At 45.7% G+C, this 13181-nt stretch overlaps 1 protein-coding gene across 4 annotated transcripts in view; it reads right to left on the bottom strand.

Annotated features, from left to right (window-relative positions):
- The window catches only part of CDC123 (cell division cycle 123), a 46275-nt gene extending 33577 nt beyond the window's left edge, over positions 1 to 12698 (bottom strand). For 2 of the 4 annotated variants that reach the window (XM_081927862.1, XM_081927861.1), the window contains exons 1-6: positions 12025 to 12165; positions 11069 to 11140; positions 9790 to 9850; positions 8779 to 8811; positions 6773 to 6868; positions 6176 to 6282 (exon numbers count right to left, since the gene is read on the bottom strand). In XM_081927862.1, the coding sequence (XP_081783988.1) occupies positions 6176 to 6282; positions 6773 to 6868; positions 8779 to 8811; positions 9790 to 9850; positions 11069 to 11140; positions 12025 to 12098 (443 nt within the window). In that variant the 5' untranslated portion in view covers positions 12099 to 12165. Of the gene's footprint in view, positions 1 to 6175; positions 6283 to 6772; positions 6869 to 8778; positions 8812 to 9789; positions 9851 to 11068; positions 11141 to 12024; positions 12166 to 12642 lie in introns of those variants that run through there. The other 2 variants (XM_081927860.1, XM_081927859.1) reach the window with 2 other exon arrangements.
- Positions 12699 to 13181: the final 483 nt, after the last annotated feature.

Below are 13181 nucleotides of genomic sequence, written 5' to 3'. Positions count from 1 at the left end.
CTGGGGCCACCAAAAGTCTCTAGCCACCAACTCCATCGTCTTCTCTTTGCCGAAATGGCCTGCACTAGGGGCGTCATGCAATTGTTGCAGAACCTTGGCTCGAAGATCGTCGGTGGGCACGTAAAGGGCACCCTTACGAGTCAAAAGTCCATCTTGCAATTGGAACTCATCGTTGTCTCGCGACCCTCCGCGTAGCTCCTCCATCTTGGACTGTGCAAACTGATCCCTTTGCAACGCGCGTCGCACCGCGTCCAGGTCGACTGCGATGGTAGCGCACGTCCACGCCTGCGGTGCGAAAATGTGCTTTGCTGCGATTGGAGCTGCTTCCTCCAAGTATTGCGGCTTTCGGGACAGCGCGTCTGCAATAACATTGGAGTCTCCTGGGATGTATTCTATTTTGAAGTCGAAATCCGCAAAGAACTCCGCCCAGCGCATGTGTCGCTGGGTCTGTAACTTAGCCGTCCGCCAATACTCTAAGTTCTTGTGATCCGTGCGGACTTGCACCGTGTGCTTGGCTCCTATTAAGAAGTGTCGCCACGCTTTGAAAGCTGCATGAATGGCCAACAACTCCCTGTCCCAGATGGTATAATTGCGCTCCGTCTTGCTGAGCTTCCGGGAGTAGAACGCACCCGGTCTCCAGTTGCCTTGTGAATCCTCTTGCAAAAGAACGGCCCCAACCGCTCTGTCTGACGCATCGGTCTCTACCCGCATGGGTCTGCCGGGATTCACGTGGAGCAGCTGCTCTTCGGAGGCGAAAAGACCTTTAAGCGTCCGGAAGGACCGCTCCGCTTGTTCGGTCCAGACGAACTTCTTCTTCTTGGAACTGAGGGTGTCAGTGATAGCCGCCGTCGCGTTCGCAAAACCTTTAATAAACTTGCGGTAAAAATTGGCAAAGCCGATGAACCTCTGGACCTCTTTCCGATTTCGAGGGCTTTTCCAGTCCAACAGCGCTTGAACCTTAGCCCTGTCCATGGCCAGTCCCTCGTCGGACAACTTGTAGCCAAGGAAATCAACCTCTCTGACATCAAACTGGCATTTCTCCAACTTGGCGTACAGCCTGTGGTCCTTCAGCCTCTGCAGGACCTCCCTCACGTCCTTATCGTGATCCTCCGGCGATTCCGAGAAAATCAGGATATCGTCGAGAAAGCAGACACACTTCTTGTAGAGGAGACCTGCTAGCACGTGGTGCATAAATGCTTGAAAAACGTGGCTGCCATTTTGGAGACCGAAAGGCATGACTCTGTATTCGTATGTGCCCAGAGGGGTGAACATGGCGGTCTTCCACTCATCTCCTTTCCGGATGCGGATGAGATTGTAAGCTCCACGTAGGTCCAGCTTGGTGAAAATCTTGCCCCTCCTGACGGTCGCTAAAAGGTCGTCAATCTTGGGCATGGGGAAAGCTTTGGGCTTAGTCAAGCTGTTTATGAACCTGTAATCCACTATAAGCCTTTTTTGGGGCGTGTTTTTCTTCTTCACAAAGAACACAGGGCTGCCACCCGCTGCTTTAGATTCCTGGATGAAACCTCGCTTGAGGTTATGGTCTATGAACTCCCGAAGCTCTTGCATCTCGTCTTCCGACATGGAGTACAGCTTGGCAGCAGGCAGTTGCGCCCCTGGCACTAAATCAATCGCGCAGTCGTAAGGTCTGTGAGGCGGCAACTTGTCAGCTTCCTTCTCACAGAAAACCTCCAAGAAGTCCTGGTACTTGTGAGGCACTGTTTGCACCATACCCAGATGCAACTGCTGCTCGGCTTCTCCTCCCTGATCGGTCTGAAAGCAATGCTGAGCACAATACGATGAACAAAAGGTGATCTGCCGCTGGTACCACGCAACCGCGGGACTGTGCCTCTCCAGCCAACTCATGCCTAACACGATGGGTGTGTCCGATAAGTGGGTGACATTGAAACTAATAAGTTCTCGATGGTTGCCAATCTGCATCATCATGGGAGGGGTTTGCTGCACCACTTGCCCCCCCAGCAACTTCCTGCCGTCTACCGTGACCACGTTTAGAGGCGTCGTTGCAGGCAGGAGCGCCATGTTGTGCTGCTTAACGAACTGCAGTCCCACGAAGTCGGCGTTGCTTCCCGAATCGATCGTTATTGGAACCTCGAGGAGTCTCCCATCAGGCAACTGGAGTGTTGCTGTGAGCAGAACTGCCGGTCTGGGAGGCAAAGGGTCCACGCTCTGCAGTGATGCTGGGGGCTTGTCTACAGATCCGCCTGGCTGAGCCCCAGTAGCTCTGCTTCCAGCCAGGCACTGTCGTTTCCCTGAAGCTGCTCCCCTGGTTGCACCTCTGCTGTCACAGTTGCCAGTGCTGCAGTGTGTTTCTGGAGCCTCTGGGGGCACTCTTTCGCCATATGGTGCGCACTGTCACAGATGTAACACTTCCTGGTTCCTCTAGGAGGCTTCGCTTTGGCTGCACCAGGGACAGGGCTCTGGGATGGCTTCTGAGCCCTAGCACCACCAATCTCCATTGGCTCCTCGCTGTCCTTCCCCATTGGCGAGGGGTGCGCACGGCTGAAATCCCTGTGCACAAAAGGGAGAGTCCTCGCTTGCGCACGCGCTTGGGGCCCGTCCTCCTCGTGCCACGGACGTCCCTCATGTCGAATTCCAATAGCTAAAGCCCGTTGCACCACGTCTTCTAGGGTCTGGGGTCTGTCCCCCCTAGCGATCTCATCCTTGATGGGGGGGCTCAATCCCTCCCAAAAAAGATCTCTGACCGGCTTACTGTCCTTTGGCCAATCTAAGGCGGTGAGCAATGCAAAAAATTTAGAGTGGTATTGGCGCACAGTCGCTTTCCCCTGCCTCAGCCCGTGCATTTGACGGCGCGCAATGTCCACATCCACAGAGGATTGAAAACAAGAATCCATCGCTTTGATGAACGCAGTTGAATTGCGACGGGCCGGTCCATCTTCGCGCCACAGATTGCGTAGCCAAGCCCTGGCCTCCCCATGCAGGTGCGAAACAATGAACCCCACTTTCTCCTCCTCATCTTTAAAATCGTGACGGAGTAAATGCAGTGCATATACGACGTCCGCTCTGAAATTGGGATAGTCTTGCAAGTTGCCATTAAAATGCGGAACCAGGGCACCCCCCCTCCGTCCAAGCGCAATGCCCTCCGCTCTGGAACCTGGGGCCCCCGCCCTGTCCGCGTGTTCCCACCTTGCCTGCAAATCCTGGCACGTCTTCTCCAAGTCGTCATTCTTCTTCTGCGAAGCAATGACTGCCGATGTGAGAGCGGTAACCTGATCCCGCAGTGCAACCAGCTGCTCCTCAGCGCTCATGGCTGCTCCCGTTCGTGAGCTTCGCAAAAAAAATTTTTTGCTTTTAGAGAGGGGACTTACTGTCACAGCCACCCAGGACGGGTCCCAGCTCACAAGAGACCTCACTCCGTTGCAGTTTATTTACAGGAAAAGTTTATTGAAGATTTCTGCTTCTCGTACAGTTCAGCATCGTGGCCGTACGTCTGTCACGTTAGACCGCTGAAGTCCCCTCTGACTCCTCCCCTCTTCCACACCAACTTAATAGCCTGGCTCTAGACCACCTCTTCCTCTCCTTTCTTTTCCGCAGGGTCTTCCTGCCCCCCTGGGTTCCCTCTCTCCGTGACTCGCCTGAGGCTGAATCCTCTGCCGCCTCTTCCCCCCTCCTTCTGGCTTTAGGGCCGGGCTCCTCCCCTGAGCTCTCTCCACTTCCGCGCGCCTCTACGTTTGAACTTGGCGCGCGTACGTTGCTGCTGACCTTTCTTTCGACCGCTACACCACCCCTTGTTCCGCTCTCCACCCTTTCCGGCTGAACACCTTGCTCCAACCCCCTTTCTCTGTTCTCTCCTAATCCTGCTCCCTCCGAGAGGCTGACGACTCCACCCCCTTTACTCCGTTCCGGCTGAGACGCCTCTTGCTGCGTCTGTCTTCCACTGGGCTCCTCTCCGCTTCTCCCTTCTCCTCCCTTTTGCTTGATTAAGGTAACCCCCTTTTGAGAATCCTCTGACTCGCTGCTCAGACTCGTGGATTCCCTCAGAATTCCGTCATCTTCTTCCTCATCCTTCTGCCCCTCCTCCCACTCGCTCTCCGTCTCCTCTGTCATCTCCTCCTCTCTCCCAGAAACCCTGACAGGTAACATTAGGAGGGGGCCATGGACACGACCATGAAGGGCTCACAGAACGTACTGTCGTAGCTTCACTTCCTCATGCACCAGTTCCAGCACACACTCATTAGGTCTGCCTGTTCCATCAACGAAGCCTCACCCTGGGCCCGTCAAAAAGTCTTGCTTCCATCTAAGGTCAGAAGGGCTGGCCATACCCTTCACCTGAAATGTCCAGAGTACACAGTGAGACATCATTGTTTAGCAATGATGCCCTGTTGTTGCTGGAGCCTCGTGGGCACATTTATTGTCATGGAGCCTGGATGGCAAAGTTATTGTACCAAGACCTTGTGGAATATGCACTTGTAGTTACTGCATTATCAAAGAAAGCCAAGCTGTATCCTTTTCCCTTTTGTGGTCTGGATTTCAGTTCCAGATAACCTTTACAATTACATGTGCCTGTGTGTAGAGGAGAATTCAAGGAACCTCGTCAGAGCATGGCTTCACTGTTTGAGCTTCTAAGTAAGATAAAGGCTCAACTGACACTTGCCACGGATACTTTAGCTGAGATTCCTGCATTGCAGGGTGTTGCACTGGATGATCCTTGGGGTCCCTTCCAACTCTACAATTCTATGATTTTTACACCAGTGTGGGATCTGTGTAGCTAGGAGACTCAGGAATATGCACCCTTAGAACCAGACAATATAGCTCAGTAACAATGGCAAAAGATTCTATTTCTAGTCCAGTAATTCTCAGAAAATGGTAACTTGTTTTTAATAAGCCCTTGCCATTGATTATGCAGGGTAGGGATATAAAAGAATCATCATATATTTTCCATTAGTATTATGTTTCTTTGGAGCAGTTAAATTATAGAACTTTCTCCATGTCACTAAACAGAGACTAAGTGCTGCTTAAAAATAGAGAGAAATGAATAAATAAATAAAATAAAATAAATCTGTAAGCCGATTCAAATTAACAGGATATATAAATTTACCCAATTTCCACTTGTTCAGCATTTTCCTTCCGAACAACAGGAACATTTCTCATTTTCTCGTCAGGGGTGTTGAAGCTTAATCAATATCATGATTAATGAAGACAGGTCTTGTGGTTCAGCAGAGCTGTTAACTTAAGATCCTGACTAGGTATATTCATGCAAATTTGGAAATGTCATGAAAAAAGATCCTACTTTCTGTCCCTTAATAGTTCCCTTTATGGAGGACTATGACTGGCATGACCCTGACGCAGAGAATAGCATTCAGGGCTGTGTTTAAGGCTGTTCCACTCTCATAGCCAACTTCTGCTTGTGCAGCAGAACTTTTCCCTCCCCTCCCCGGACCCTCAACTCCACAACAACGCACCTTCAAAACTGCTCCAGAGGGTTGCGGGGAGCAGATTTGGGGGGCAGGCAGAGAGAAATGGGAAGTCCTACAGAGCATGTGCAACTTGGTTCACACAGCACTGGATTCAACCTTCAGCTAAGATATATGTGTAGCAGATTTCAGAAAAAAATCTAAAAGTCGAGAACTGTGCTAACTCCCCTAATCTGAAGATCTGGAGCACTTACCGTGCACTCCCACTCCCCACGTGATTGGCTGTCTAAACTTCCAAGATGCAAATCATAAGTCAGAGTTTAAGGGCCAATGACCGAAGCCCAAATCCTGAAGTGTTCTGTGACTGGATTTCATGTATCGAATCAGAACAGGGGCTCAGAATCCTTAGTCACGACTCAAGCTCAGGCAAACACTGAATACATAACAGTAACCAAGACAGCATTAGGAAAAGAAAGGCATTGTGCACAGAGCTTTTCATCTCTTGCAGCATTTAACAAACCTATCTTCCTTGAAGTTATGATTAAATTCCAGTACTGAGACAATGCAGAAGATAGATTAATGAACAATGAACTCAGAGAAAGCAAAGTTGAAGTAGGATAAACAGCAGAATAGTCTGACAAAGCATCTCTGCTCATGGACAAGAACAAATTGAAGATCCAAAGATCCAAGATTTCAGAACTGGGAACAGTTGAGGTGGGGGTGTCTGAAAACTCAGCAACACCACACCACACACTGATACTGTACCTAATCTTTTTAAAACTTACGGTTGAGTGAAATCTCGAGTAATGAAGTCTGAACTCTTGAAAAGTAGGAAGATGTCACTGAGACATTTGCATTTCAGTGAACTATTCAATGCTATCCAGTAAGCATCCTAAAAGTTAAAAAACAAACTTTATTTTAAGCACATTTTAACCAAACCTTGCACAGTGGCATCAAAGCTAGTCTGGGTAGAATACTGAATTCTGATGTGGGAAATCTAGATTCAGATCCTTCTTTGGCGCCAAGGAATGCTAGCATACCTTGGATAAGAGACCATTTTTTAGCCCAGAGTACTTCACTGTGTTTGTGAAGATTAAAACATGATTGCTCCATGTGCTCCACCCTAAGCTTCTTCAGTAAAGGATTCAAATGCGATACATAAACGTCAGCAGAAAATGCTGCATGAGAGACAATTTTATTACATCCTGTGGCCATCCTCCCTTTCCCAAGCTGCTCTTAAGCATTGCTATGCTATCTCCACTAGCTCTTTTCAGTGTAATTATTTTTTTCACTTCCCAAATAGCTCAAAGAAATAGTTATCCTTTATTTTTTTAAAAAAATTCATTAAATCGTCTGATTTAGGATTTAATTCATGTTCTCACCCTTGGAGCACTCCAGTTAAGCTTAGGAAAGACACTGCCTCCCAGTGAGCCAATTGCTTCTTCAACTTTAAGTGCAAACTCAGGGAATTCTGGTGCCTAGACAAACAACAACAAAATGAGAAGCTTGTAAAAAACAAAATGTGTCCTGGGTTGAACAGATTTAGAGATATTTGTGGGCTCTCTTGCATTTTTTATTTCCTTTCTCTTCATCAAATGGAATAAATTGTTTTGGGAATATGAAGATATTCATAGACGGTGATAAACGACTTACCATTGAAGTTGTCATGTTAAAGCCAGTATTTACAAATGCCATCCACTGTTTAGTTTCAGAGCACAGATTTGATAAACAATAAGATTTCATAACTTTCCCCTTCCCTTCAGTTTTCATTGATCTAGATTCCCTCCTGCTTGTTGATTTTGAAATCATCTACAACCCAAACACTTCGGCATTTATTTATAATTATGCAGAATGTAGGCAGTAATAGTAATAACTGAAATCAAACTATTCATATGAGGCAATGAAGGATAATGGTAACTGTAACAATGCAAAAGTGCTGTAAATTTTATTTACCCCACATTGTCTGTTGGCTATGTTCAGAGACACAAAATGGAGGGAACTACCAGGGGATAGGAGCGGGGGGGAAGACCAACAAATTTCTCTTGACTTTCTGTGCATCCAAACTCACTTCCACTGGCTCTGGAGCAGGGGGGAAAGGCAGTCACTTCATTACTCATCACTAAGGCCCCAATCCTTCCATATTTTTGCAATCTAATGCTCCATTGAATCTAATGTGCACTTCAATTTTCAAAACCGTGAAACCAAAAAAGTATTTGCTGGTGAATGTAAATGCGGCATTAAATCTAACGCACACTCTAATTTTCACAACATAATTTGGCCAAAAAAAGTGTGCATTACCATTGAGTAAATACAGTACTTCTCCAGGTCTGGCCCTGCTGTTATGCTTGTCGAGATGGCTGTAAGAGCAAGTGGGATGAAGGTGTTGAGCAAGGAGCTCAGACAGAACAAGAAAAACTGGAAAGTTTCCTTCCAAAATTTCAGTGAGCTGAAAGTCACCTGCCACATGTCACATGGAGATGCTTAAGAATGCAGTATTGATAACTGTATGTTCTACTTCTCTCATGGAATTCATACTTTTATCGGATGAAATTGCCTCAGGAACAACGTGTGTGTATGGGGCCTTATCCATTTTGTAGAAAATACTGCTTGTTCATAGCTAAAGCAAAAAAAGGGGGGGGGTTGACTGGAAAAGACACAAGATAGTGACTAGAAAAAATTCATGGAGGTAAAGACTATCAATGGCTACTAGTCTGGTTCTACCTACACAGTCAGAGGCAGCAATGTTTCTGAACCCCAGTTGCTGGAAACTACAGGAGGAGAGAGTTGCTCTTGCGCCCGGATCCTGCCTGCAGGTTTCCCCCAGTCGTCTGGTTGGCCCCTGTGAGAACAGGACGCTGGACTGCGTGGGCCACTGGCCTGATCATCAGGCTCTTCTTCTTTCTCAAAAATATATTTTCAACCACTTTATGTAAGCAAAGTTATCATTATGTTTTAAATACAATGCTATTTAATTTGATTAATAAGGTTGTACACACTTTATTTTTACATTTTTATTTAGTTTTAAATGTCGAGCCTTTGCCTTTTTTGGGAACAAGTAGAGTTTAGTTCAATTTCTAACCTAATGAAAAGAGTTCTTATGCAACTCTGGTCCGATAAAAGTTAGTACTAATGGCAAATACAATTAACCCTTCAGTATACATATTTTCCCAGCAGCTCAGCTGTATCTGATTAGACAATCCCTGAACTAGTACAATATGCAGATTCATATCCTGCCTTTTTTCAGCAACAAAACCCAAGGCTGTGGTTTCCAAGTCATCACTCATCTAAAATCAGCAACAGAACTGCTTAAATTCAGGAAGATGGTGGCCTCAAATGCCTTCAGACCATTCACTGGGAATAAAAAAATTAAAGAAAAAAAGGGCCTTACCGTAAGTGTTGTAGTATTCTCATCATCAGACCACTGAAGAAAGAAAAGAGTTTGAAATAAATAAATACATAAATCTGGGCATGTTTTTGTATTAGATCCATTCAGATCACTGGGGGCAGAAGGGACCTTGGAGTCACTCAGTCTCACCTCCCTGTTCACTGCATTATGTGCAATGTAGGGCACCACTACCGCATCTCTGATAGGCTGTTGTCCAGGGAGAAGACACTCCCTCTCCTGAGCCAGTCTATTCCACTGTTGAACAACCTTTACTCCCAAGGTTTAGCTTAAGTTTCCATCCACTGACCTCAAGAAGCAGTTTGGGGTCACATGTGATCTCCAGACAGGAATATTTGGCTAAAATTGAGGTGGTGGTAGGAAATCTACCTCATCAAAGATCTATTTGGAGGATTCCCTTTTCTCTTGCTGCTGTAGATCTCCTCACCTCTGTGAGCTTTGGTGACACTGAATGAATGATAACAACTAGTGGAGTGTGCCTGAGCAGCTCATGGCACAGACTCTGAAAAGTATGTTTGCAGCTATCCCAAAGCCATAGGAGCAAACTCCTAGGGGTTGAGGGGTCTTTGCCCCTCCAATAAAATATTTGAGCCCCCCGAAGTTGATGGGAATTGCCATTCAAATGGTGTCTATGCACATCATGTGATGGATTATGCAGGGCAGGGCTTACTTGCCCACCACCCCAATATTTTATTCAAGTTGGCAGCACTGCGTAAAACTATCCTACAGTGGATGGGAAAGGCAGGTTTCAACATGAAGATAGAAATAAGAATTCCATTTGCACTGCATAGCAAGTAAAAGCATGTAAAAAGGGACTGGGTGGGTAGTGGGTGGGGAAGCAGGCTAAAGAATAAGATATTGCTTTGTTTTCCAATTCAATAGCCAACTTTTAAAAAGTACAAGGGGAAACTTTGGGTTATAAACTGGTAATGGTACCAGTGGGTGACACAGAAATATCAGTATACTGAGCTTGAGTATATCACAGTTTGTACAAACCTGTATTTCCTCTGCCTCTTCCCCATCATCATCTTCTTGGGAACATGTTGGCGGATCTTCCCTAGAACAGAAGCAGGAAAACCGAAACCTATTAATTTCAAGTCACAAGGGTACAGAACTTGAAATAGCTTAACAAGTTGATAAGGTTTTACTTCTGCAGAATGCGCTAATTTAAGGTGACTGGAGCTTTAGAAATGCAAAATGTAAGCCCCGAGCCATATGCCACATAAACTAAACACAGAAGCTCCAAAATCAAGTAGCTATTTCCCCAACCAACAAGTCATTTTAATTTATGCCATGGCTTCTCACATTTGGCCACCAGTAACTTTTGATACAACAATCCAGACTTTATCTTTGGTTCGTATATGTGAAAAGAGTCAGTTTGCTCCATTGCTTGTATGGATAGAAAGGGCTGCAAATCGACTATGCAGAATTAGACAAGCTAACAGGAAGGATCAAAGACCGGCGGGATCAGAGGTTTACCGAAGACTGGACTAAATTTATGGAGTATTTGAAAAGTATTTGTGACGATCAGATTACGTTTGTAGGATTACAAGAAGTTCTGTGAGGAGTAATTTAAGAAATATTGTAAAAATGGAAAGGAAGAAATGATTGGTTAGAAAATGTAAAGGCAATATTAAGTTAAGAATTGCAGGAGAAATAATTAAGACGGAGGATTATCAGAGGTGCTGAAGGAAGTCCAAACAAGGATATGTGTGTAATAACTTGTGTGGTATGTCTTAAAAATTTTATATGCTAAAAATTAATAAAAAATAAATTTTTTTAAAAAAAGAAAGGGCTGCAAATCAGGAACACGTTATAAGAGAACGAAGACACTTTTTAGATAACCACTACCACCACCCTTAAAAGTTGTCCCATAATGCACTCACTCCTATGACTTTTCAGATTTAGATAGGATACTTTCAGTCACAGACCTTGCAGGCAACAAAAAAGGTCAAGCATCCCTCAGACCCAATACTCACACCAATAACTTTTAAAAACTTTGGACACAATAAATGTATTGAGGTCACATCAATGGTTTCTAATTGCATGCTGTAGCCACACTTGCAGCCAGAGCTAAAGACTACTACGAGAGCCATTATTCTACCTTTGTTTTAACGCTAGATTAAACATATGAATCAATTTACTCTGACTTTAAAGCCATGCCCATCACACAAGACAGGAGAGAGAAAAATGACTGAGGCAATTTCTTTGAAGTATCAGTGAAACGCCAGAGCAATAATTTATAATTATCTTTAAAATACAAATAATTTCTTACCTTCCTGAAACCACCAAGGTTCCATCATCCAGCAAATAATCCTTTACATTCTGAGGCAGTGGCAGTATGATACTGAATTGATTAAAAAAAACTAATTTAGGACAACATGAAAAACTGAAGACATAAAATATACCAGTTATCTATGTTCCATATAGATGTTGTCACTACAGTGATTTAATAATATTAACCATATCATCTTAATACACACATTTTTAAAAAAGAAGAAAATCTCTTTTTCATCCAAGAATAAAAAATAAATGGCAGAGAAGTGAGGGTGGGAAAAATGTACAAAGACTTTATTAAAGAAGCAAAACTCATATAAACTCATTACAATAGTATTTTGTCTTTAAACTTGAAGAACACTGTCTCAAATAGTTTAGTTTTATGTCACTACATACTAGAGTTCCCAGTGCCATGAGCCACTGAACTTGGTAACTCCAAACAGGCTGGCAATACAGTCATTTGCTATTTGCAGTCAAGGAGATTCACCAATATATTTGTTGTCCCAGTGAACAGCTTTTACTTTCTGCAATACATTTGCATGGACAAACAACGTGATATGGGCGATCACAAGCTAAGGCCAGCAATTTCCACAGTCACAAATGAGGGGCAGTCCACCCACCCCCCACCCCCTTTCAAATCTGTACTGTGAATGTGGAATGAGCAAATATTCATAGGAAATGCATTAACAGAAAACAAAACAAAACAACCCTAATTAATAGGTCCTTATTTGTGTGGGAACCTTGGGGTGGGGCCATCACTTCTACCTATGTGGAGGCTGACATTAAGAAATGCATATTGTGTTCTAAATATTGGTCACGGATATCTTGATTTGAAGATGAGGAAGTTGGACTCGATGGCCCTTGTGGTCTCTTCCAACTCTATGATTCTATGAATACCCTTTCTTCATTCCTAGGCATTCAAGCAAGTCCTTGCCTCAAAGGATTCTCACTCACCTGCGGATGGTCTGACTCTTGAAATGAGGGTACCAGCATGAGAACTGACAGTTCAGCACTTGCTCCTTCTTCATCCCTTTGCCTGGACGCTCCTTTCTTGAGGGCAAGGCTGGTTTGAGATCTAAAAGAAAGGAAAGAAGGTACCATAATTCCCAAAGCTGCAGCAAAGCACCCGCACAAAGCCAAGAAATCATCCTCTCGCCATCTGCACGTCCTCCTCCACCCAATTTCAAACGTTAATCACCATTTTCATAATGAGAGCTATTGAAAGCGTTGTTTAATTCTGCCAAATGCCAGTGATAAAACACAGCCCTGCCCTCGGGCCGAGAGTCTAAAAGGCGTAACGAGAAAGGAAAAGGAACTGCGAGGAAGGAGAAATGAAATCTGAGAAGCTGATTCTGAGTGACAGAATTCTTCCCGTGCACAGCCGGAGCAGAACTCCTGCCAGGAGCGACGCAGCGGAGAGAGACCCGAGGCGCGCCTCCTCAGGGGCACGGACGTCATCAGCATCTTAAAATATTTATAAACAAATGAAACACGAAGCGCTTTGTCACTATCGTTGATTGGTAGTTTCTACCGTTCCGATCGCTTTGCCTCCTTTCTGGTAGCCGAACCCACCGGCCGCCGGGCTTCCTCCTTAAGCCCCTTCCGCCTCCGCCATCTTCCTCACCTCCGTACAGGCTGACAAGCCAATCAACAGGCGGGGCGGGACTCCAAGCCTTACTCCGATTGGGCCACTGCTCAATGAAAGGCAGCTTGGCTGGCACCGCCCGCCTCCTTGCCTTCAGCCAGGAGGCCAGCAGGCGAGAGAGAGAACCAATCGTCACAAAGCTGGTCAACAAAGCCGACTCTGGTTGGACCAGCTCTTTGGCAAATACTATCGCTGATGGCGGGCGGAGGAGGCGGGAAGGAACTGCGTTCCCGGGTTACTAATAGAGATATACCGAGTGTAGATTCGCCATAGTTCTTGCTTTCAGGCTGGAAAGAGCTGCATTTAGAAAGCAGCAGGAAGCGAGCGGCGGCTCCGACCCTCGGGCAGCTGCAGGATCCCCGGGGCAGCGCCACTGCCGGGAGCCTGGCTGCTCCTCCTGCGAAGAGCCTCCCCAATCCTGCCTGCCTGCCCCTTGGGGAAGAGGAGCCACGGCTGGTCTCCTCCC

The sequence above is a fragment of the Podarcis melisellensis genome (genome assembly GCF_964234715.1).
Source record: "Podarcis melisellensis genome assembly, chromosome: 10".
NCBI classification, from domain to species: domain Eukaryota; kingdom Metazoa; phylum Chordata; class Lepidosauria; order Squamata; family Lacertidae; genus Podarcis; species Podarcis melisellensis.
Note: the sequence above shows the minus strand (reverse complement) of the source record. Positions and strands in the feature narration are given on the sequence as shown.